The following is a 25,764-nucleotide window of genomic DNA, read 5'->3' as shown; positions in this document are numbered from 1 at the left end:
AATTAGAGGCTCGATCAGCCAATAGACTCTCGTAATGCGCTAATGCAACCATTAACCAACAACGTTTCGCTACGTGTAAGTTAATCAGCCGTTTTCTATATTAAAATTTAAATAATTTCTTAATCTTGTCCTTCATTTTATATTCTTATGTTATGCGTAAGACAAGAGTTTAGCAAAATTACCTCATAACGGAGAATATGTGGAAGGTTATGATGAACTTTATAAACCCAATTTTCATGTATTGTTGAAAATATTGTTTACATTAATAAAATTTATTTTTGATTATTTTTCTTTACTCTACACTACGTGTGCTAGAAGAGTATATTAAGGAGGTGCGGATGTATACAACACCAAGAAGATTTTGAGATAAACACAGCTTTTATTAAACCGATTAATTCAGAAACATTTTTTTGCATCGATCTTCGCTTGTCTGTCCGTCTGTCTTGTTGTTTGCTTTCTGATATTTAACCTACAGGTCATAATTCTTCTGAAATTTTAATGAAGTTTTGTACACCAACGAATCGATCTAAAGCCGTCTGTCCGTCTGTCCCACAAGTCGCAATTCTTCAGATATTTTGATAAAGTTTGGTAACGTATCGATCTAGGACCGTCTGTCCGTCTGTCCATCTTAGTTTCGTGGGCTCAATCTGTAGGTGCGTACCTATTCAGATAATTTGTTGTAACTTGGTACACCAACGTATCGATCTAGGACTGTCTGTCCATCTTCTTTTCTTGTGTTCAATCTGTAGGTCGTAGTTGCTCAGACTTTGTGATGAGCTTTGATAAACCGACACATTTAGGCCTAAGGAAGAACGCTATTGAAAATGGTTAGGATGCGACCACCTTTTCGATCAAGGCCTGTACATCGCATTATTTTGAAAAATCCTTATATGAATAATTGTATTAGGCAAAGTAGCGTAGGTTATTTAATAATGTACACTGTTGCACTATCGTGTCTTTGCGTCCATTGCGAACTACCTAAAAAAAAATAAATAAATAATAGCACGTTTTAACATGTTAAGCCGATATGTATTTGACTAATCCAACTCTTCGCCCTGAATTGGCAATAAACGGCAGTGATTGATTATCTTTGACATTTGTCAAATGTTTTTAAGAAGATTAGAAATATGTAAGAAGAATATTGAAAATATTTAATCCTATTGTGTGTCTTTCTTTCAGAACACTCGTAAGTAACTTTTCATTTAAAAGCATCTTTTCATAATATTTCGCTGTTTATTTACCAACAAATCATTAAAAAACTACATTAACTTAAGTTTTATTTTCTTAACAAAAAAAAAAAAAAAATTTATGTGGACCATTAGCTAAAATATTTCTTATCCATGAAAGCAAAAAGGCACTGAATTTCCTCTTTTTACTCGTTGCTTGCTTAACAAAAATCAATTCAAGATGTATAATAACCTCAAGCTAATAAAAGGCACATAACCTCCAAAAGAAAAAAAAAAAAAAAAACGCAAATAGATCGTTAGCTTCTGATTTTTTATCGTTCATTGATATTAAAACAAAATAATTTTGATTGAATATAAATCAATTGAATTTAATTGGCTATCAATTGTTTAAATTTTATGATTTTCGTTTATTCTGTTTTTTGGTTTCTTTTTTTTTTTTTTTTTGTTTGTTTATTTCCCAACTCAAGGACAATGTCATAAAAACATACAAAATTCTAATAAAACTTATCCATTAATACCTGAGTGAAAGTAAATAAAAATTGAAGCAAAAAAAAAAAAAAAAAAAAAATTATATTTTCATAAAAAAAAAAAAAAAAAAATGTTGCTATATATAATTCTCTTTTTAAGTATAAAATCAATATAAATTCTAAGACCTGCGTTAAAATTCTTTATAGTTTTCAAATTTAATTTCAAATTTTTTTTTTCTTTTTTTTTTTTTTTTGAACAAAAAGTTAGCACTGCTATCTCGTTATCGTTTTCGATTCTCTCCATTCTATGCTTCGATTTGTAAGCACATTTTTATATAACATTTATGTTCCTAGAATATAAGTAACAACTTAATTTATTGTCTGAGGGGTAGAGCATTAAAGGGATTAACAGCCATCATTCATACCTGCATCTAGTCTATGCCAAATTATAGAAAAAAAAAATAAAAAAAAAAAAACAAAAAAAAAATACGAAAAAATATTAAGCTTTTGAACGTCATAATGCTTCTTCGTCAGCTTACCAAATTAGTTAACTGTTGCAACTGATTCAGTCATTTTTCGTATTCTGGAACTAAAACCTTTACTGCCATCTGGACCCAAAGGAGTGCGCACTAAGTTTTCGGCAGCTCGCTGCGCAAATGAACCGGATCTTGAACGTGGGGAACCCTCTAAGAAACTATTCGTTCTTGAACGCGGCTGATTATCATAGTCGTTACCGTGTTTGTAATTATTTAAGAAACTACCAGTACGCGAACGAGGAGAACCCTCATATTCGGAACCAAATGAATAACGTCTATCATAACCGGAATCAGTGGATATACGACGTCCATTAATATACTGTGCATTATCGTAAGCAGCCAATTTACTGCTAACATTATTGAAATTGTTGGAGTAACGACGTGGAAAGATATTATAACCCCCACCACCTCCTCCGACATTGCTATCCTCGTAAGGAGTACCGACATGGGTTTCAAGAGATGGTTTACGTTCGGAATTGAAATCATTGGACATGCGCCTCTGGTAGCCCGTACCACTGCCAAGATCGCTTGCATTAGAGAAAGTTCGTTCAAATTGGAAGGATCCATTTGAAAAGCGACGCTCTCCGCCCATCATGGATCCTTGGGAATTTTTACGATATAGCTCTTGTTGTGCCAAATCGGATATTCGTCGGTGATAAGGACAACCTTCTGAACAATTGGAATCTCTTCTTGGGACCGGCATACTCTCGCTACAATTCGATGTACGACGATTAAGTTCGGAGTATCCGTAATTACCTACTTCTTGAGCCTCATTGGACAGTCGACGTACCAAAGTATGTGCAGGGCCTACGTTAGAGTTACTGTTAATATTACTGCTGCCAATAGCGGTGGGTGGGTTGCCATGTACTACGTGAGAATCGACATTGTGAGTTGTTGACATTGTAGAAGCGTTGCTATAGCGTCTCGGCGAATAGGAGAAATAGTTCATATTAACACCTGGCGAAGAAGGAGTGTGAGGAGTGGATTCTTGCCCTCGAGCCTGTTGATAATGCTGATGGTGATGAGGTATATGATGTTCACTGCCAAAATTACTGCGTTGTAAAGCAGTATATTGCGACTGTGGATTCGGTTGATAAGAATAATGGTGAGCACCATGTTGTCCTTGCACCATGTCGTTGTAACTTTTCTGATGTATATCGGAATTATTTCGTTTCAATTTAAAACGCATATCTACTTCGTGAGGTATAACGCCACTAAAACTTCCGCCACGTGTTCGTTCGTAGTTGTGTTCGTTGAAATGACGATAATTCTCCACCATACGCACGACTGGTGCGGCCATTTGTATAACCGCCTTTTTGCCAGTTTTCTTTTTCGGAGCCACCATTTCGTATACTTTGAATGGACCTTGCATGTCACGTGCATCGCGAGCTGACGACGATTCCAAATACTCGACAAGAGCACATTCCTTTTGTTGCATTTCTGGATATTTATTCATAAATTGTCGAACGTCCACTGGTATTGCCATGCCCGGTTTTAGAATGCGTATTAAGGCGATTTCACCGCATTTGGAAAATATATCAGATACCTTTTCTATAGTTAGCTTATCCAGTGGTAGATCACAGGCTACGATCGTACGTGATGGCATTGTCTCATCGAAGTTAGGCAGTGCTTCCATTCGGCGAACTTTTGTTCCCAGATCGTTCAATTCGATTTTGCGTGATTTACGACGAACAGCATTGCCGACAACACGCCAATCCTTCGTCAGTTGACGTACTCTTTTAAAGCTCGATACTAATTTCAAACTTACAAAGCCTTCTTTATTACGGCGGACGTGTTTAAGTAAAAATGCATCCTTGAGAATGCTCTCGTTAGAGAAATAAAATTCTACAGCTTCGGCGATTTCAGCGGCCAATTCTTCATTGGGTATAAGTGAGGGATCCAAAGTGTCAACTTCGTTGATGGCAGCCTTGTCACTGGCATTAGTCGATTGCGAAACCACCGAATGATCTTGTTCTACGATTGTTTCTGATGTGTCGTTTCTCTTCATATTCAAGAATGAACGATGAACACGTTTTTGGTCGGTCGGTGAATTGGCAGGCGCCACTGCAGGCGGTGGTGATGTCTCTGCCACTTCTTTACTTAAGCCTAGGTATTCGTATTTAAAGTTAGGATGCAAATAAATGTTATCCATTTGCGGATGATGATGTTTGTGAAACTTTTCCAAGTTCTCTTCACTCAATTCAGCACTGGGCAAATTTGCCGATGACTCTTGGCTAGTCGATGGTCTCACCTCAAGAACATGATTATCTACAGCTAAAGGTTTTAGTTCATCATCTTCCTCCGACTCATCGGAGCATTCAATAGACGAACCCATACCAACATCGAGTTTTTCATCAGAGTTATCGATGGGCAAATCCTCAGCTAATGAGGGAGAAGTAGTTGGAGCACTACACGTAGCTATATCATAAGTATCGGAATTAAAGTCGTCACCACTGCTTTGTTCGGCGGTAATGCTCTCATTACTACCGAATTGTGAATCCAATGACTGACATTGCGCTGCCATTTGTTGTTCACGCAAAGCCTGAGCGGAACGTTTAGCGTGTAAACGTAACAATTTGGAAGGCAGTGAAGATGATAGGGGCACAATAGCCTTTGAGGTGTGCTCGGGAGAATTACTGCAACTAGGCAAGTCTTCTTGATAGGCATTAGGGATTGTTGAGGTTTTGTGTTCTTCTTTTTTGTTAGGTTTCAAGACAGGCACAGCAATAAGTTGTTCAGGTTTTTTAATCTCCTCAGTGACTTCGGTGGTAGTAACGGTTTCGGTGCGAACGGTGGTCACGACCAATGTATGGCCATCTCGATGTTCGACAGCAGAGCTATCCTTGCTCGCATTTTCAGCTAAGCTGAGTTCTATAATTTCATCCGGTTTCGGCATATTTCCTTTCTGACTCATCTTATTATATAAGATTTCTTTCTTACTTTGAATTAATTTTTTGAAATATTTCTCAGCTAATTTGATGGCTAACGTCTCCGAAATAAAATGGTTTTCTTTTGTTTAGTTTTTTCTTTTAAATCCAATTTTGTGCAAATTTCATTTAAAACCATGCACTCCAACAAAAAGCTGCAATAATAATGTTAAGCGATCGGTTAAGCGATTATTTCCACACAGCAACTTGCGAAACGGGAAATTTCCGTTGCTAACTAACTGAAGAGATGATGAATGCTACGCGATTAGAGTCGCACACTGCACCGCAAAATACCGTTTACACACAGCTGTTACAAATTACTTTCACTTTCAAGTTCGCGTCTAATTTATAAAAAGAAAGAAAAAAAAAAAAAAAATAGAAAAAACGTGCTCTTGTTTTTCTTTTTTTTTTTTTCTTTTTTGCTTTCCTTGCTTTTAATATAAACTTATCCAAATGGAAATTTTAATTCTTTTAATCTTTACCAACAGCTCATATGTTCGTGGCGATCATTGAACGTTCATCATCATCATCATCATCATCATCATCAAGTGTATGGTTAGTTAGTTCGATGTTATTATTGATATTATGTGTTTTATGTGAATTTGTTTGTGTTTATGTGTGTATTTTAGTGCGTTGTTTTTATATTATTTCGCCTTTGATTATTAAGTAATCGATACACCACCACAAGTCGTTAACTTGACGTGTTTAAAATTGCAACTGGTTTTTTTTTTTTTTTTTAATACCATCTACATACATATGTGGCTCTATGTTGCGTTTCAATTCCATTTGAGGTTTCTGGGGCTGTCTATGCTACGTTCACACGCACCCATTTGTCACCCGATTAGATAACACTACGCGCTCTGGTCTCACGCACCAAACATATCATACCCAATATATATGTACATATATATATATATATATATTATATATACATGTTTATTTATTTGTTTAATTCTTGCATGTATTTTACGTTATCCAACACGCTAAGCACGTATATGTTCATTGCACCACCAAAAACCAACAATTGTCTTCAATGGACATCATATGTGATTTCCGTTTCTTGTTTTTTATTTATTTTTTTTTTTTTTTAAGTTGAATACACACAGCTTTAATTACGAAACGATTCAAGTTCAAGTTACAAAATGTTTTTTTTTTTTTTTGTTTTTTATTTTAAAATTATTTCGTTATGTTTAACATTATTTTATTTTTCTTTTTATTTTTTGTCACTTTAAGAGAAACACTTGGGTGTTCGTTGTAATAGAAGAAGAAAGAAAATAAAATAAAGGTGTTTGGAAAAGCACAACCGTTTGGCTTTTTAATATATTATTGAAGAGAGTTCATGCAACACTGCAATACGGAGATAGACTGAAATTGCAAATTGATTTGAGGTCGGTTAAATACCCTCTGCTTTCGTTATTCACTTTTTGCTTATGTTTTACATTATTATTATTGTTGTTATTATTATTATTATTGTTATTGTTGCTTGTTTTCCTTAACATATACGTTAAACGCATTTGACACTCTCTGTCGGTTTCCTTCGTGTTATTATATTGTATTTGCGTACGTTATACACACATATATACTTGCGATATTTGTATTGGTGACGTTTAGTTTTGTCGGTTTTATTAGGCGGTTTTTTCATTTTTTTTTTTTTTGCTTGTTTTTGTTTTTGTGTGCGTGAACAACTGCTAACATTGTTTTCGTTAGTATTTTCGATATTTTTTTGAATTGAAATGAAATAAAAAAAAAAAAATGCTCTATATTTGCTTCTTCTTCTTATTTTTTTTTGAATTTTTTTTTTTTCGTTTTTAATAGAAATGAGCAGACATTTACTTTTGCTCTCTTAGTTTGTTTGTTGTTTTTATTTAAAATGCTCATTAACGTTCAATGGTTGTTTTGCTTCCGTTTGCTTCCGAGCACATTGTAATCGTACATATGATTTATTTTATTGTTGTCATTAACAACAGTTAATGTTTCGAGTTGTTTAAACTATACTATCACGTGTTACTCGCATATATATTTAATTATTGATGAAAATCATGTTATAGGCGCTTAATTAAAGGATCATCTCATCTCATCATCCTTTTTCTTATCCTCTTTCGCTTTCTTCAATCAAGTGTATATACACATATATATATATATATATGTATGTGTATGTATGCGTTTATATATTTGCCTGTAATTGTCATAAGCAAAATAACAGTGGTAATCTTTCTCTCTCTCTCTCTCTCTCTCTCCATACATTAACGGAAATAATTTAACCTTGCTTGCTGATGTTAGAAAATTAATATTACAGACTTTACTAATTTACTTATGCATATATGTATATATAGAGAGAGAAATGTTTAACATCCATATATGCATGCATATGCAAGCGTGTAGCGTAAGATCATTAAAACTTTCAACTAAATGCTTTCTCTAAATGCTCTAAGTAATATATTTTAGAAAATAAATCACAAGGTGAGATATATTGTAAAATGTATTTTTATTTATTTTCTAAATAATTTTAAGCATTTTCTCACTTACCTTGATGATCAGTAAGATTTTTCTTCGTTAATTATGTGTGCTGTATGCTTGAATGTGAATCTTTGTGTAATAGAGACAAGCGTACATGTGCATTTGCGTATATTTACATTTCAAGGTTTATTTATTAAAATGATACGATATGATAGAGTTTTGATGATGATATATAATATTCATCTTTAATGTTAAGTAGAACTATTGATATACATATATATATAAATATATATTAAATATTTATTTAATATCAAAATGTATAATATAAAAAAGATATGCGGAAGAGATTGATTTTTTTTCCAAAAAAAAAAAATTAATTAATAAAACTATGTTTACTTTAAGATAAGCCTTGCGTAACAATCATGTCAAGCTTGTGCACACGTCTTTAATGGTTACAAGTGTATTGCGCATTTTTTCTTTTTTTTTTTTGCCCTATACTTTTACATGTCCTTGATACATATTCAATCATCGATATAATCAGTTTCTATCATAGAGGACTAATGGAAGTATGTGCACGTCTCTGTCGGCAATTCCGATTATCTTTTTAAAGTATGTAGAAATATTTTAATGTCCGCACGTGGGATGAAGTCTTAATCGGACGACAAATTGGCAAATTAATGAATGAATTGGGCATCCCTTTGGTTGGTGGGAAGACCTATTCAAACTATCCGAATGAAAGTTTGAATATAATCAAAACCTTCTCCTCCTTCTCCTCTTGCAAAGCTTACCAAGCGCCCTCGAATTTTTTAATGCCTCCCAAAGTGCCGAACCCAAGCGCTCGGATCTCTCACATCGATTGATCACTTCTGTTTTCTTCATTTAAGACAACAACAACAAACAACCATTCATCAATCTGAACTTCAACTCAACTTACGCATCTCAAAAATAAAGAAGTAAGTGAACTCTTTAATGGGCTGCCAGTTATCCAAGCCAATAGAAAGAAATATGATTTGACCAAAAAATTAGATAGACAAATTGATAGAAGAACGAAAGGGACGAACAAGTGTGCGGAAATGGCTTGAAAGCTCAGCGTAAAGAATGCATATATTCTGATCGGTTTTTCACTTGGAAAAGGCCTTTGCTGAGAAAAATTGGTACAATATATTTTCTATCGTTTTCCACACCCATGACACATTTTTGCGTTTCTTCAGCATTCCGAAATCGTGAGCCGCCAACCTAGCCCAGCTGTCTCAATCTGAACAAACGGTATTTAGAAGGCGTTTTGTTCAGTGAGTTCGCTGGGTGCCGCGAAAAATTTCCCATAAGAGCTGCAACAGTCTGCCCTTGACAAATGTCGCAACATGTGGCCGAACGCGGCGATAATTTCTTTTTATACAAATACTTGTCAGTGTTATCTCGATCTAAGAACGACGACCACTTCTTATCTTTGCAATATTTTCTGTGCGTAACTCAAATAAATCAGTGGAAATTTTGAAATAAGTCATCCGGTAACCATCAGACAATAGACTATACCAATAATTTTCATTTCTAACTACGTACGTACGTATCGATTTTACGTCGGTGAATCACTTAAAAATCTTTATGTAAGCATTAAGTAGGAAAAATGCAGTCGAAGGTCAACATAACCTCACTTAATGTGATCATCGGTTTTATGAGAATTTGCCAATTCTATAAAGAATTGAGTAAAAATTTTAGCGAAAGAAGTCTCTGTCGCTTATTACAGGTGGGTTTCAAAAGTCGCCAGCATATACGCACAACTAAACACATATCCTCATGCCGATAAAATATATGTATGAATATGAATATCTGGTTGCATTGTATATTAAGGATGATGTTGACCTTGCTGTCATTATACACGTTGAACCTGTTGTTATTGTTGTTAAAAAAAAAAAAAAAAAAGAAAAGATGAATGCTTCCCAATTTAAAGATTCTTATGTATTGTTGCATAATGAACTGAGCCGCGCTTCACACATACGTGATGTTCTCATGACCCATATATAATTATATACAAAACATGAACACTAAAATGTTGTAAATTTCGTTGTATACGTGAGCTTCAGTTTAGTTTTTGATTTTTTTTTCTTTTTCCTTTTTTTTTTGATTCGATGCTTTCTTACGATAAAAACGTTTTTAATTAGGTGTCTTGTGTTCAAGTCTAGAATATATGCTGAGAATATCTGGTCTGTTCAAAGTATATAAAAACAAGTCAATGTCACAATTATTGAATACAAGGATTTTTACAAAAAAAAACAAAAAAAAAAAAATTTAGGCAAGCATATATATACATATATATATATATATATATATTTAATAAAAGTTGCCCTTAATTGTTGATTTCTAGATATCTTGAGTTAAACAAAAGAGAAAGTCATTGTTGAACTCTTTTTTTTTTGTTTTGTTAAGATTTCCATTCCTCTTAAAATAAGCACTGTTAGCAAGCGATTTTGTATTGTTAAAGCGACAAATTATGATCTGATCAATTTTAATGACCTTGCATTTCGAACGCAAATAAATAGATTGTTGCCCTGATGTGTTTTTGATGAGAAGTAATGTATGAAAAATGTTATGTTAAACGAAAAGAAACACCTTAAACACCTAAGCTAATGTCACAAACATTATTATTACAAAGTTTTGCGATTATGCACTGAAGCAAATAATCGTAAATATATGACATATATACATATGCAAAGAATGAGAATATGTTTGGTCGTTATAATTATCATTGGTCGTCAGATTGAAAGGAAAAAAATATGTATATTCTTCTTCTTCTTCTTAAAGAGTCTCTGCTTTGATCTTAAAAAAAAAAAACGCCTTAAAATTCGTCGATAACGAGAGATTTTATCGTATATAATGAAGCATACTTTCTGCGACTGTCTACTGAAGTTACTTACAAACTTTACTGCCTACTACTTAGCGCGTTAGAAAAAATAAAAATACGGTCGGTCTTTATGTAAATCATTGTATAAAATGCATCTCGTGGCAATTCTCAATGCTCCTGCACTTTAGATCTAAAAATTTTATGAACTAGGCTTAGTGGTTCACATAGAATAAAAATAAAGTAGGGAAACTTTCCATAGAGGTGAGCCACTTTTTTTTCTATTATTTGTATTAGACGGTGACAAGGCTACATATACTTTATGGGCCGTCTGTGGCTTCTTTTTGGATACTGCAAAATAGAACTTCGAGGCGCCTCAACTTATCAATATCTACCATTACCGCTTTGTAGAAATTAGCCCTGCCTATAAGCGAACAATTGAAAATCTGTCTTGAAAAGTCTGCCTATGGAATCAAACCATTTTCCTGCAAATGTAAGAACTGACGAAAGCCTTTCCAATGCCAAACTAGTTTCACTCACTTGAGTTTATTGATTATGTTTTGGTGTTAGAAATGAAGCATATCTGCGGCCAGTATCTTCTAAAGACATCTTTGAAAAATTCAATCGGTTTAAGTTCTTCGTTTAAATCAAAACAAAGCAAACTAAATTTTCCTACTCTATAGCATTAGAGGGGCGTGGCTATTATTTTCAAATTTTTGCAGGAAATACATGCAAATTTTTATCATGAATTCCATTTCCAGTTTATAAATAACGAGCAAGAAAGCCAAAAGACAGAGATGTTTTCAGTTTATGGTTCATACGAGGCGTGTTCTTCGACCGATTCAGACTATATTTCATTCCAACCTTTCCACACGAATTTCCTGTGTTTTCACCCAATTTGAAGCAGATATATTAAATTTTGCAATCTGTACCATGGTATATAGATAGACGGACAGACATGGCTAAATGGGGTCGGAACAAGGTGCTGATCTAAAGCTTCCTTCTGGGAATTGCGAAGGTTTTGATGAAATCAATTTATCGCCTTCCTTCAGTGCTGGATGTAAAAACTTAGGAGGAGAACTCTATCGTTTTCACATTATAAACTATAACCTTTAACATTTCATATTTCATATTATTTAGGAATTTCTCTCTTTTTCTCCGTGTAAATCAAGGATACATGTCTGCTACGTTTTCATATTACATAAGCAATATTAAATTAGCAATTGTTATAAATAAAACACTGTTGAATATTAAAAAAGAAAAAAAAAAAATTTCTACCATTCGTTAATAACCTAAAGTTTATGATATGATTAAAAACACAGGCTTAAGAAATGAGTGCTACTCGTTTACAATCGCTGAATCTGATATCTGCAAGTCAACCTCTCTCTCATTGCTTCAGTTTTATACAGAAATAGTAACAAAGTACAAATGGTGATGAACGGAATGATTTTTGTATGACCCAATTAAGGCCATATATGCTCCAGAGTAGCAATAGACTCTATCTACGCTATAACGTGTTAGTCTTCTTTGTCTCCATTTAACTGAGGGAATGGATTGTCTAGAACTTAGCTCAAGCACTCATTTTATTGATTACCTCTCCGATTTACTAAGAAATTTTGCAAAAAATTCTTTTAAATTTTTCTTTTTTTTTCTTTTGTGTAATAACGTTTTTTTTAATTTATATCTATTTAAATATTCTTCAAATCTTTACAAAACACTTGGAATCTTTTTAAAGTTATTAATAAATAGTTTTATAACTATATTCTCTATTTAAACATTGTACAATAACGTTAGTCACACACTGTTGTTGTGATGGCAGCATGAATCAGTCACATTTAATACATGTTACGCCATACATTCGCTGCACATATAATGCATATAATGCGTATGTACGTACTTAGCAAACACCTAATAAATGCATAATGACACCATACACGGCAATGACGACAATAACAAACATGAATTGTAAAATGTCAAGTGCAAGTATGAATACCAGGCGCATAAATAGAAAAACAAAAAAAAAAAACAGCGCAAATAAGAAAGAAATTATAATTGGCTTAAACCGAACCTGTGGTTACTCATCGCTTGTTTATTTTCCTATAAAATACACAGCGTAAGTAAAGAAAGATTGTTGCTTTTAAAATAATTGAAACTAAAAATGTTGCATTTTTTTTATACCCTACACTACTTATGATACATGGTATATCAAGTTTGTGTGGATTTATGTAACCCAGGTTTAGGATAGACCTTCCTTTTATTTTGCCGATCATCTCAGAAAATGATTCTAAGCTTAATTGTTCGTCTGATGTCTGCCTAGGTATTTATGGGTTCAAGCTGCATGGTTGCAATTTTTACAATATTTTGATAAATTTTGGTTTGATCCACTTTTTCGACCACTTCCCACGTAACGCCACATTTTGAAAAGTCTTTATATCGAAAAAACTTCTATTTTCAAAACTTCTTGACAAAAGTTTCTCCATTCGAAATTGCTGTGCAACCTTAAGATCGGCTAGAGCAATGTTTTCAATCCCCTTAAGAACCCGTAAGAACGTCTTATTTTCTATATTTCATAGTGAAAATTTATTCGTAAAAGTAAATTCACAAACAAACCAATCTTATAAAGTTTGGACAACGTAGGTCTACTTTCCCTTTTTGTGACTATCACCGCATATAAGGATTCTCAAAAAATGCAAATCCTTTCATGCCAAAAAAGTTGTAAACGGTGATGCTTTACGATGAAAATTTGATATTGAATTAAACGGACCAACTTTATGGATCTATTTGCCGGAGCCCATTCGAGGCAAGATTTCTCACATATAGTAAGCCCTTCAGAAAAAGTTCTAATTTTTAATATTTCATGATGAAAATTAGTCCATATAAGCGATTGAGCAAAGAAATTAATGTTACGGGGTTTGAATCACATAGGTCAATTTTTGGGTCCCAGGGATTATCATGAAAGCAACTTCGCATGTCGAGAGAAAACCTAATTTCTACTTCTTTATTACGTAAACGACAAAACAACAACATTTTTAGGAAGTAAAGTAAGTCTGTAAAACTTGGATCAGATCATACGATAATTTGGGCAACGTCATATGTGTAGACATTCATGAAAAGTATGCTTTTGCACGAAAATAATGCTTAATTTTTGGTATATTATTATCAAAGCGAATGAATGACTCTACTAGGCGAAAGGTAGGTAGGTAAGGTCTTTAATGATCGGCCTAGCCTAACTCTAATGTTCTTGTTTTTATTTCTATAACATTACATAATCAGCAGTTTACTTACTTATGTCAACGGAAAGTTTCACATATCCGAAAAAGGGCATTTAATTACGTAATAAAAGGATATTTGCAGGAAATGGCTAAGCTATAAAATTTTCATTGCTTTCAATATAAAAAAATAACGTCACCAATTAAAGTTAATGCGACTAAAGATAAATTTTTGTAGATCAGTTTTATTGCTTTACATAAATGATAGAGATGATAATTGCCATGTTGACACACCGACGGATAGACGGTTTCGAGTAAATCAGACTGCCTATTTATGTTGATCGACTATATACACGTTAATGAGTTTTCCGATGGCTTTTCTCCACACATAATCTCATTCGGCGCTATTGCGTAACGATGCAAAGTTTTATTTCTTACTATGCTTAATTTGCTTAGCAAAACAAAAATATTGTCCTGGTTAAGCCTATAAAAAATAATTTTTAGATCTATATGATTAAAGTTCAAGGACATATGACTCGTGGCTCATCTCTGTCTGTATTTTGCGACACTTGCTTAGTAGGCAATATTTATGTTAATAGTATGCGCTGAAAAGTAGGCAATAGAACTTGGCGCAGTATGAAGATTAAATTATTTATATAAGTGTGGACGTGTTTTTTATTTTTTCATTTTCCACATTTTTAATATTCTTATGGAATAGCGATACAAATAAACAGCAATTCTCGCTATATAAGGAATCTTGTACACCTTTCATCGTAAGCTAAGGAATAAGCTAAGAGGAATCCAGATTACTTCGAACTTTATAATGTTTACTGTGAAAGTTTGAAAAAATTTTCGATCGTGGCCAATAGGTACCGTACGACTATACATAGTCGTTAAAATAACTTGAAAGAGTGCTTTAAATTTTTCTCCAGCTTTCTTTAAAGCTTGTCTGGGAGGCAAACTATCGGTGCTCTTAGGGTTTCCCTTTGGAAAAAAAACTATGAATCAGATCTTACTTTCTATTCAATTATTTGCGTAGCTCGATAATTTCAATGATAATCAGACTGTAGGGACTAATATGATCGAACTGCTTGGGAATTTTGAGCTGATCTTTTACGAATAAAATAGCAGAGCTACTCCTTTTCTCTTGTTTTCTGGTGAGTTGCAAATTCGGCCCACTCAAGGACATAAAGGCATGGCTTTTTTCAATCGTAAGGAGGCCCAGCATATTTTTATAGATATTGATTCTTGTCGTTAAGAACAGAATGTCAAAACTGATCTGCAGTAAGTAGATTAAAAACATATAAGAAAAATATAAGCAGACATGTCTAAGTCTCCTCAAAATTTGCATTGGTCAAGAATAGTAATACGTGATGATTGATGACCAATTCATGCATTGCGTTTCTCTACGTTACAAGCAATGTAACAAAACCCATCTTCCCCTTTGGCTATATAAGTGTGTTTGCCTTTTAATTCCTTTAACCTGGGGTTGTCATAACAAATCGCATGACCCGTTTAACAGAATTCTAACAAATACCAGCTAACATTGACTAACTAAGCTAGTTAATATTTGCCTTTTCTCTTTTGATTGCCTAATATTGCTTTCCACAACAAGGTTTATACAACTACAACGCAAAAGAATTTTAATCCAATTATAATCTTGATATAACATCGTTGTAGTTTATTGTGCCGTTCACAAGGCCCCTTATAATATACAACCATCTCGCTTTTCCCTTTCCTATCGTATTAATAGGTTGTTGGAAAAGTCATTTCGTTTTTCCCACCAAGTGAAAGAGCTTTTCTTTGATATCTCATCAGCTAGGGAAAGTTGAAAGTAACAAAATCCGGCATATTTTAGTTTTTTATTATCGACAAGAAGGAAAAAAATGATTAAATGTGTTTTAAGAAGATGACCAGTGCCCAAAATGGCTTACACAATACCGTTACTGCCCATTTTGTTATTGAAGACGTATCACGTACTAGAATGTCAGTTGGATCGGGTTTAAGTGATGCAAGTCGTCGAGTAGCAATTCGTGAGATCGCTAATAACATATTTAATCACAAAAAAAAAAAAGCAAAAAAAAAAACGAAATAACTTTCCGAACAACAGATTACCAATTGTTTCGATTGTCAGTCAAAGGGAATTTCTTTCGTAAAAATCTTATTCAAAACGCTTTTGTTGTGCAATTATTTCGTTATAATTAAATTTGCGCAAAAACTGTATAATATTTCTACTGACTTTTCAACTAACACATAATAATCGATATTAACTCTTTCGCAAAAAAACGTTTTGACATTATTTCGCAATAATGGCCACCTATCATAAATGATGCATCAAGAGAATTGAAATAAAAATTTTAATTTATTCGAAATAATTACAAATTAAGAATTGTTCACGTTCAAGTAGCATTTAACCTCAGGCAAAAAATCTTAAGCCGAATATCACATGTCTATCAAGATGTCTGTCTTCATATATATATTGTATATATATTGATAGAACAGGTAAAGAGTGTGACATATGAAATGTGGTAGAGAGAAATGACAAACAATGAATAAAGATAATTAAGTGAATTTAGATTTATAGTAAGTAAAGTAATCAGTGGGAGGCGGTATTTGATATTCATAAATGGCGAAAAAAGATAAGAGTTTTTTCATCACGTAACCTACTACTAAACTAAACTACGTTGTGTTTTCCTTAAAAATAAATTGCCCGGAATGCTAAGACGATATTTGTAGAAAATGTTATCAAATTCTTGCGATTTTCCTTAAGAGTAACCTATCAACTAAGCTAAGATTATATATGAATCGAATTCAATATTTGTGAAATCTGGATAATGATAATTTCAACGTCGTTGATGAAATTTTCGCTAATTTCACCTAAGCGCTCTTTCTTGACCTTAACTGCGTCCAGAAGAAGCAATTTTCAATGATAATTGGACAATTTGGATCCTTTGCTTTCTTCAATGCAGCTCAAACCCCGTCCGTGTCTCTGTAATGGACATATATGGTCTGTAATATGTAGATATAATAAAAACTAAGTTATATCAGACGTGGGCTAAATTTTTTAATATCTTGATTTGTGTGCAATTTTATGCTTGCGATATACAGCGAAGATCCATTCACTTAATATATGGATCGCAGATCGTATCGTAGGTGGCCTATACACCGTATTTATTCAAGTTATATTATTATACGATTTGGCAGCACTTTAGAGGTAACTATACGATATAAGAGCTTAATAATTTTTCCGAAGAAACCTCTCACCAGTAAAGGTGATTTCAACATGGGGACACACAGACGGGCCCGATTGTATTATTGTAGCTTAAAACCCTTACAAATGTTTGCGCAACATCAACCAGTACATCGATAATAACAAATTCAATGGGCACCTCTGGGGAGTATTGTTTACCCATTTTATCAACCTTGCTTTTTCCAACTTTTTTGTACTCTTTCTTAATCATGTAAGTAGCAGAAGCGAAAGAAACGATCTCAAAAGCTGAGTGTTAAGTGTATCGTATTGTAATATAGTGGCTAAAAACATCTATTGCACTCACCCATGTCCTGAGCCATCCATCTTTGTGACTCCTATTAATCCCGAACCTTCTTGGATTCGGAGCGTCAAACCGTGTTCCCCCTTATGAAATGTTCGCCAAACTTGACATCTGATACTACGGGGGGCTGCGCATTCGCACAGGATATGATGGGGCGTTTTCTTCGCCTTCTCCTAGAATCTACATGAATCGGTGTTCGCGTCATTCGGATGATATCTGAAAGGTAAGCGTTATGTAAAAAGTTGAACTAGAATATTAGGAAAACAAAGGCATTAAATGAAAGACTTTCAAGGGATGTAAGATCTAGAGGAAGTAGAGGACTGAAGCAAGAGCTCTCTGACTCATGCTGAAATTAGATTTTTTAAAGAAAGCATAATCTGAGTATCTGTTAACAAGCTTCCAACCAGACTTATTCGAACCAAGAAAAAAAAATTTAAAGTATTTTAGAGAAAAGACTTATATGCCTACCGGAGATCGAGGAATAAAAGCTTCCCAAAGTTTATTGAGAATAAAAAAAAAATTTTAAAAAAATCGAGAAGAGCCAAAACGTATCAAACTACAGAGAAATACAGGGTATACAAGATTCGCCTTAATGCCGCTAAAACATTTTTACCAGTTTTTTTTATTCTTTTCCTTTCCTTGAGGCTTCTAAGGTGTGCCAATCATACGGAGATGCTGTTGTTGTTTTTATATATATTTTTTTTCTATTTGGTTTTCATATCGTTATAGGAAGTACTATACGTGTTTAGTTGTGTTAACGGTATCTGCTTACACCAATATAAACATGTTTAGCTAATAGTCTATCTTTTTATTTATTTTTTTTATATTATTTTTATTTTATTACGGTAGGTTAGTGTTGACGTATTATATATAGTTTGTGGCTTTACGTTAAAGTGTGTTATCTATCTTAAATGCACCATAGTAAGTAAAAAATAGTAATAAACGAAAAAAATATTAAAATCCACCTTAATCAAGGTTAGATATGTTATTGCTTTGTGAGCGATTATTAGAATATATTACGAAAAAAAATCCCAATGATAATAACAACAACAAAAAGAGACCAACAAATTTTAAGAACAAAAAGCAGACCTTAACTTTAAGTAAAGGAACCTGTTTTAGGGGTGTGAAGATAAATTCGAATTTAACTATCAAAGACACTTAGCATTTCTGTTAACAAAACTCCGTTAACGACTTAACAGAGATCTGTTAATTTGTTGTAATCTGTGTATTTTGTACTGGAATATATTGTACTACAGTATAGTGTATTTTGTACTAAAATGTATTGTACTACAGTATAGTGTATTTTGTACTAAAATATATTGTACTACAGTATAGTGTATTTTGTACTAAAATATTTTGTATTACAGTATAGTGTATTTTGTACTGGAATATATTGTACAACAGTACAGCGAATTTTGTACAGGAATATATTGTACTACAGTATAGTGAATTTTGTACAGGAATATATTGTGCTACAGTATAGCGTATTTTGTAAAGGAACATATTGTACTACGGTATAGTGTATTTCGTACTTGGATATATTGTACTACAGTATAGTGTATTTTGTACTAAAATATATTGTACTACAGTATAGTGTATTTTGTTCTGGAATATATCGTACAACAGTATAGTATATTTCGTACTAAAATATTTTGTACTACAGTATAGTGTCTTCTGTACTAAAATGTATTGTACTACAGTGTTGTGTATTTTGTACTGAAATATATTGTACTACAGTATAGTGTATTTTGTACTAAAGTATTTTGTATTACAGTATTGTGTATTTTGTACTCGAATATATTGTACTACAGTATAGTGTATTTCGTAATAAAATATTTTGTACTACAGTATAGGGTGTTTTGCACTGGAATATATTGTACTACAGTATAGTGTATTTCGTACTAAAATATTTTGTACTACAGTATAGGGCGTTTTGCAATGGAATATATTGTACTACAGTATAGTGTATTTCGTACCAAGTGTACTTTGTACTGGAATATATTGTACTACAGTATAGTGTATTTTGTACTAGAATATATTGTACTACAGTATAGCGTATTTTGTACAAAAATATTTTGTATTGCAGTATAGTGTATTTTGTACTGGAATATATTGTACTACAGTATAGTGTGTTTTGTACTAGAATATATTGTACTACAGTATAGCGTATTTTGTACAAAAATATTTTGTATTGCAGTATAGTGTATTTTGTACTGGAATATATTGTACTACAGTATAGCGTATTTCGTACTAGAGTATATCGTACTACAGTATAGTGTATTTTGTACTAAAACGTATTGTACTACATTATAGTGTATATTGTACTAAAATATATTGTACTACAGTATAGTGTATTTTGTACTAAAATACTTTTGTATTACAGTATTGTGTATTTTGTACTAAAATGTATTGTACAACAGTATAGTGTATTTCGTACCAAAATATTTTGTACTACAGTATAGTGTGTTTTGCACAGGAATATTTTGTACTACAGTACAGTGTATTTTGTACTAGAATATATTGTACTACAGTATAGCGTATTTTGTACTAAAATGTATTGTACTACAGTATAGTGTATTTTGTACTAAAACATATTGTACTATACTAGAGTATAGTATATGTATATTATACTAGTATATAACGTACTTTACTATACTACACTATACCAGTACTATACTATACCGTGCTAGTACTATACTATACTATGGATAGTATACTCACTCCCATTTTTTTCTAACATACCAAATTAAAAAAAAATTGTTAAAAATAGTACCCGAGAGAAAAGTTTGAATTTTTTTTGCCCGTTCGATAGGTACTGTTATATAGATTCACGTGATATAGGTGAATATATGTGACATTTTCTAGTTTGGTCGCACTAGAGTCTCATATTTGGGTGTTCTTCCGTATCCATTTTTCGTTAACATGCCAAATTTCAAGGCACCCTCAAAAATAGCTCCCATAGGTAGAATTTGAATTTGTTTAGTTTGTTTGAAAGGTGTTTTCATATAGATTCTTGAAATGTCCACAAAAATGTTTCCCTTTTTTTAGTATGTATGCAGTAGGCTTTCAAATCCAGGTATATCTTAATTGTAATTATTTAACAGAGCTCTGTTAAATCGTTAGTCGTTAACGGAGTTTTGTTAACAGAAATGCTAGGTGTCTTTGCTAGTTAGATTCGAATTTATTTTCACACCCTTTCTTTTTTTCAAGTTTTTCTATTTAAAAAATGGTTCTTAAGCCGCTTTATTCAAAATCTAAAGCCAATAAATAAATTTTGTATAACACATTGTCACAAAAATTATCTTTTTATTTCCCTTCCTTTCCCCTACCTACCAGCAAAAAGAAAATCTTTTCATACATTACCGCAATGAGACTAACTATAGAGTTGTTGTTGTTGCTTACCCAGAATATTATCGAACACATCATGTTTGTTTATTTTCGTAAAATTTCTTCAATAGATTCAATCCTCAACTAACTACCTTTAGATTTACTAGGAGTTTATTGTTATCATCTAACTGCACACTATTCGTTACTAAGCTATTCATTTGGGTTACTAGATCGTGAAACATCAAAATTTAGACTTTAATGCCGTATAAAAATTCCTTTTTAATTAAACATTTTTATATGGGATCTCGTCTAGCAACTCAATGGTCGTAGGTTCAAATCTCAAGAGGAATACAGTTTTCAATAAAGCCAGACAAGTCTTAAAATGCTAGTGCTTTAGGCTTTACTCTTAGAATTTAATTTTCCGCCTTAATTCATCATATGTATTTATATGTTATATACGGATATATTTATAATAAATATTTGTATATTTATATCCCGCAAAATAGCGATGATCTCTAGATTGAAATCGAAAAAACCGGGCAAATATTAACTAGACGGATGGACAGACAGGCTTAAATTAATTAAGAAAATTTTCCTCATTCCGTTAATGTAGTAAAAGGTGAGTTTATTTCAAATATAGTTATTTTGAAGAGCGAGAAATAAGTTAACTAACAATCTGCTTTGTCTGTAGAAATACGTGGCTTCACAGATGTTTCTGTCTAGATCCGTCAATCCGTCTACATTCTTGAAGAATAAAAGGAATCTACCCCTCCTCTATCTGGGCATGCATACATATGCATACATTTTTTTATATAAACACATGGCATAAATTCATCTTTCATTTTGGACCATTACACTCTTTCTCCATGGCTAGTGCTAGGCCAAGGCTAGGTCTTACTTACTTCATTTTGTGCTGGTTGATTACTAACGACTAGATTTTCTTAACGAGATCTGTTAAAATTGCCCATGCCAACAGAGGTGGTCGCGAACATCAGCGGACGCATTAGCCCAATGTAACACAAATAAGGCAAACTTTGTGTAAGAAGTAAAGAATTGAAAAATCAAATCAGAGAAAGACAATTTAGAACAAATAAGTTAATAAATAGACTTTCATGACTAAAACCTAATAGAGTGAAATGAAAGAGAAAAAATTAGTTAAGTAGGACATAGAGGTGCGCCACCACATCGTGTTCCGATAACTTTAATCTCGATCTGTATCATTTCACAACACACCAAACGCTTCCAAAAACTATGAAATTTTCATGAAAGTATGCTTATGCAGGCTCTCTGCGAGCAGGGCAACCAAATTTGATCGCTTATATACGATATATATGGTTTGTGGCGCATTCATCCAATGTATTCAAATGTCTCCCGATAAAATTTCATTAAAAATTTTCTTAACACATTTCGTTGAAAAATTTAACTTATTTGCATAAATAAAAATTGAATTCGAAGTGAATGAAAAGAAATTCATTTAAAAGTTTAACATAAGCAATACATTTGTATGCTTATGCTAACGACGATAATAATACTGTTGGCGATGACAACGATTTGACATTCAATTAAGTAACATATCGCAAAGAAATGAATGATGATGACCTTGAATAATTTTGCAGGCATACGTATATATGCAAAAGTAATACAATATGTAACACAACAAAAAAAAAAGAAAAAAACAATAACAATAACAACACCAACAACAACGATAACTAAGCATACATATGCGTACACATATATATATATATATATATAGTTATAATTTAACCCAGAAGCATACAAAGGAATCCTGACGTAATCGAGAAGGAACATGTGAATTATGATAGCAACAGCAATATTTGCCAACACTATACCTGTTGTTACCTGTTTAGGTGAGTTCAAGTTTTCTTCTTTTTTTTTTTTTTTTTTACTTTTACGTTTTTTTTTTTCTTTTTTTTTCGCTTCATTTTTTTTTTCAGATGCTTCATCGTGTTTTATTTAATTTTTTTTAATGATTTTTTGGAAATTCAATACACTTAACGTGTAGCTCTTTTTGTTACCGAGTGGAGTGTTACGCTTGCCGGTATTTTATATATACACATGCACATATATATATATATATATATAGATATATTTTTGGGCAAGTGGTGCTCTTAGGTATAAGTTCAAGCTTTGCTAAAGTTTAGTGACTGCATTTGACTTTTACATGTCGTTGATTATTGTATTGATTGTTGTTGTTGTTGTTGTTGTTGTTGTGATTTTACGAAAACAATAAACAATAAATGACTTTTTGGCGTGTGATAACAATCGTTATGATTTATATAAAGTTTTTAAATAAATGTTTCCATATTAATTTCTCATTAATTTGAAAAAAAAAAAACAAATTTTCGTTCGCATTTCGCCGTTTTTGGTTTTATTTTGGTATTTAACAAAAAAAATTAACTCAATTTCATAGGAATGCTTTAGGGGCAGCCGTTATCGTGAAAAATTGTATGTTTGTACCTTGAGTAAAACAAAAAAAAAAAAAGGGGCAAATGAGAAAATGAATAATCACTATACCCACTATCTCTATCTTAAATCAAGTCAAAACATTATAGTGGGCCACGGACAATCATTAAATATCCTACATCAACCCGCTTGATACCATTATTCATATAACGACTTTTCAAAATAAAACGTCAATGGGACATGATTGGAGAAGTGATCCGACCCCAACTATCTTTAATAGCGTTCGTCCTTGGGCTAAAGCGTGTGAGCATATTAAATTTCATCAAAAGAATTCAAAAATTGCAACCTGTAGCCTGAATGCAGAAAACAAGGTGGACAGACGCACAGACAAAATTCAAAAAGTGAAGATTGGGTCTATCGCAAACCCGTCTGGGTGTTGCATACATCAACGCAAATTTAAAATATCGTTGCGTCACAAATGGTGTAGGCGATAAGGAGCAAAAAACATCATTTTTTTACCCTTGAAAATAGAGGCTTTCTCAGTTTATGCCGTCTTGTAGCATGTCCTTTGAATTACTTGAGTTATTCTCGCCATTTGACGTAACCTGCGTGCAAGAATTTCCATTGTGAACACATTTGAACGACAAGGATGGCCCCGTTGCAATTATTGTTACATCAGAAGTATATAGGTAATAATTATTTGATCCCATTGACTGAATCACAGCCCCTTGAGAAGGTGTAAACTGCTTTTGCAGATGAGTTGCACATGTGAAATAAACCAAAATTTATTTTATTTTATAATACATTAATAACTTACCCCCAATTTGCTTCGCTTTTCTCACTCCACTATCATGACGCATATTATTTATTGCAGTGAATTAATGTCAAGCGCTGTCTGCACTATAATGCTTATTATTTAGTCTCTGAGTGCAAGTATAACAAGTGCATACCTGCCGAATTTTATTTCTCATTGCAAGTAGAGAAAGTTACGTGTGCGAACTCATCGTCAGTAGTTTGTTACCAACCCTGTTTTAGCATAAATTTGATATTAAACGGTTTTATTGTAACCATAAACTTACCCATATGCTAAAATACAAAATTTATTACAAAGTCATGAAAACCGTAAGAACAAAACCACAATAGAGAAAGAAACAAAGTCATGACTAGCGACCGGTCATTATGCCACAATCTAGCTATTAGTTGAGACAGACAGAGACAATTTGTTAAAAATTTGTTTATCTTCTATCACACGTGATATAATAGTGACAATTTAAAAGTCTTATTGTAATAGTGCCAGTTAATAGCCAAGAGGCTTTTATTTATTTAATTTTAAGTTAGACAGACACTTATCTGCAAAGTTAAAGTTAATTGAAGTTAAGTTTTTCATGGGAATTAAATTAAAAGAAAATTGAAAGTAAAAAGACAAGTAAAGTACGGATTAGATTCTTAAACCTTAAATTGTTGAAACAATTCTATGCCAGTATGCATGTGAGAATGCAATCGAAGAGGACCATATCCTCGAACTTCTCTACCGCTGATAGTTGGATAAAAGTGGCAATGCATGGTAATCCTCAATGAGAAAGCATGCTTAGGAAACTAGGTAAAGACCTTAGGTTAGAGCATTTGGACTTTGACTAATATATATCTAAATGGACCACGCCCATTAGGGCATGATTACCACATCTACTAAAGTTTTTGATGTCCAATATCAGATATCTATTTCTATCTATTTCAAATTTTATTATCGAATATTATCTTCAGCAACAATCGGGTGGACCGACGGACCCCTAATCTGACGTTGTCTAGTATGTATATTGTATTTTTTTCCATGCTATCAACGAAATTATCGGGAAAGGCTATCACATCTTTCACAGATATAAAAATATCAATGCATTCTACTCACGTGCCAAGTCCTCGCCTCTATCCACCGCTGCAATGGTAGGCAAAATGGTAGGCAAGCCATCCTATTGATGGTTAAAAGACATTTTGCATAGAGGATCGATAGCAATCTAGGTAAATGACTTAGGTCTCATTATTTGGATACTGATTACGATAGACATATTTGCAAGCGGACTTGATTACGATAGACATATTTCTAACCTTTATATGTACCTACAATTTAATGGTCAAACATCGTCTGCCGTAATTATTATTGTCAAGAAATTTTCAATGACTGTCGGACAGACAAATGGACACATAGTTTATTGGCTTAAAATTTTACATTCAGTATCATTATATATATATCTATATCTATAGATATCTATATATATAGATATATCTATATCTATAGATATAGATATATATATATATATAGATCTATAGATATATAGATATGTCCATGTTACCGACAAATTTACAAATTTAGTATAACTTCATTCTTTATAGGTCGTTTAAAAAAGAAATACAGAAATCTTAAATACCGCTAAGACAGAATTGGGTTAAAAATGCATTTAATAGCATTTTGTTCATTTATTCGACTATGTCATAAGCACATACTTACACACAAATCTAACCAAAACAATTACATGCATAGGCCTATATACGCATAACTCCGCGCATGCGTATATGTACAAATTTATATATATACTTTATGCCTAACGTTAAGCTACCAGTTCAACCGGGTTTGGGTTAGGCACCCAACTAGACATTTTTTGCTTAAAAGAAAAAAGAATGAAAACCATTTAAATAAAATATCGCACAATTTGATTCTTTGTCTACAGCATACACGTAAGATATGTGTTTTCCTCTAAGACTTACACTGAATAAATTTTTTGTTTTGTTTTGTTTGGTTTTTTTTTTTTTTTTTTTTTTTTTTTTTTTTTTTTTTTAAAAAAAAATAAAAA

At 32.6% G+C, this 25,764-nt stretch overlaps 1 protein-coding gene and 1 long non-coding RNA gene across 10 annotated transcripts; one reads left to right on the top strand and one right to left on the bottom strand.

Annotated features, from left to right (window-relative positions):
• Window positions 1-1,866: 1,866 nt before the first annotated feature.
• On the bottom strand, window positions 1,867-6,470 carry LOC119638618. Of its 9 annotated transcripts, none has more exons than XM_038035499.1 (3): window positions 6,088-6,470; window positions 2,194-5,272; window positions 1,867-2,085 (listed from the first exon to the last, which is right to left on the bottom strand). In XM_038035499.1, the coding sequence occupies exon 2, from the start codon at window positions 5,102-5,104 to the stop codon at window positions 2,198-2,200; it is 2,907 nt and encodes a 968-aa protein (XP_037891427.1). In that variant the 5' UTR covers window positions 5,105-5,272; window positions 6,088-6,470; the 3' UTR covers window positions 1,867-2,085; window positions 2,194-2,197. The 9 variants fall into 9 exon arrangements, with proteins under 9 accessions (XP_037891427.1, XP_037891424.1, XP_037891418.1 ...); XM_038035496.1 differs by lacking the exon at window positions 6,088-6,470 and adding an exon at window positions 5,861-6,072; XM_038035490.1 differs by lacking the exon at window positions 6,088-6,470 and adding an exon at window positions 5,872-6,072 and having other exon boundaries at window positions 2,194-5,458.
• Window positions 6,471-16,962: 10,492 nt separating this feature from the next.
• LOC119638646 lies at window positions 16,963-21,642 on the top strand. Its single transcript, XR_005247470.1, has 4 exons — window positions 16,963-17,080; window positions 17,148-17,393; window positions 21,004-21,116; window positions 21,189-21,642. It is a non-coding gene; the product is annotated as an uncharacterized LOC119638646 (long non-coding RNA).
• Window positions 21,643-25,764: the final 4,122 nt, after the last annotated feature.

This window comes from Glossina fuscipes, unplaced genomic scaffold, assembly GCF_014805625.2.
Source record: "Glossina fuscipes isolate IAEA_lab_2018 unplaced genomic scaffold, Yale_Gfus_2 91, whole genome shotgun sequence".
Lineage (NCBI taxonomy): Eukaryota > Metazoa > Arthropoda > Insecta > Diptera > Glossinidae > Glossina > Glossina fuscipes.
This window is presented reverse-complemented; position numbering and strand designations above follow the sequence as displayed.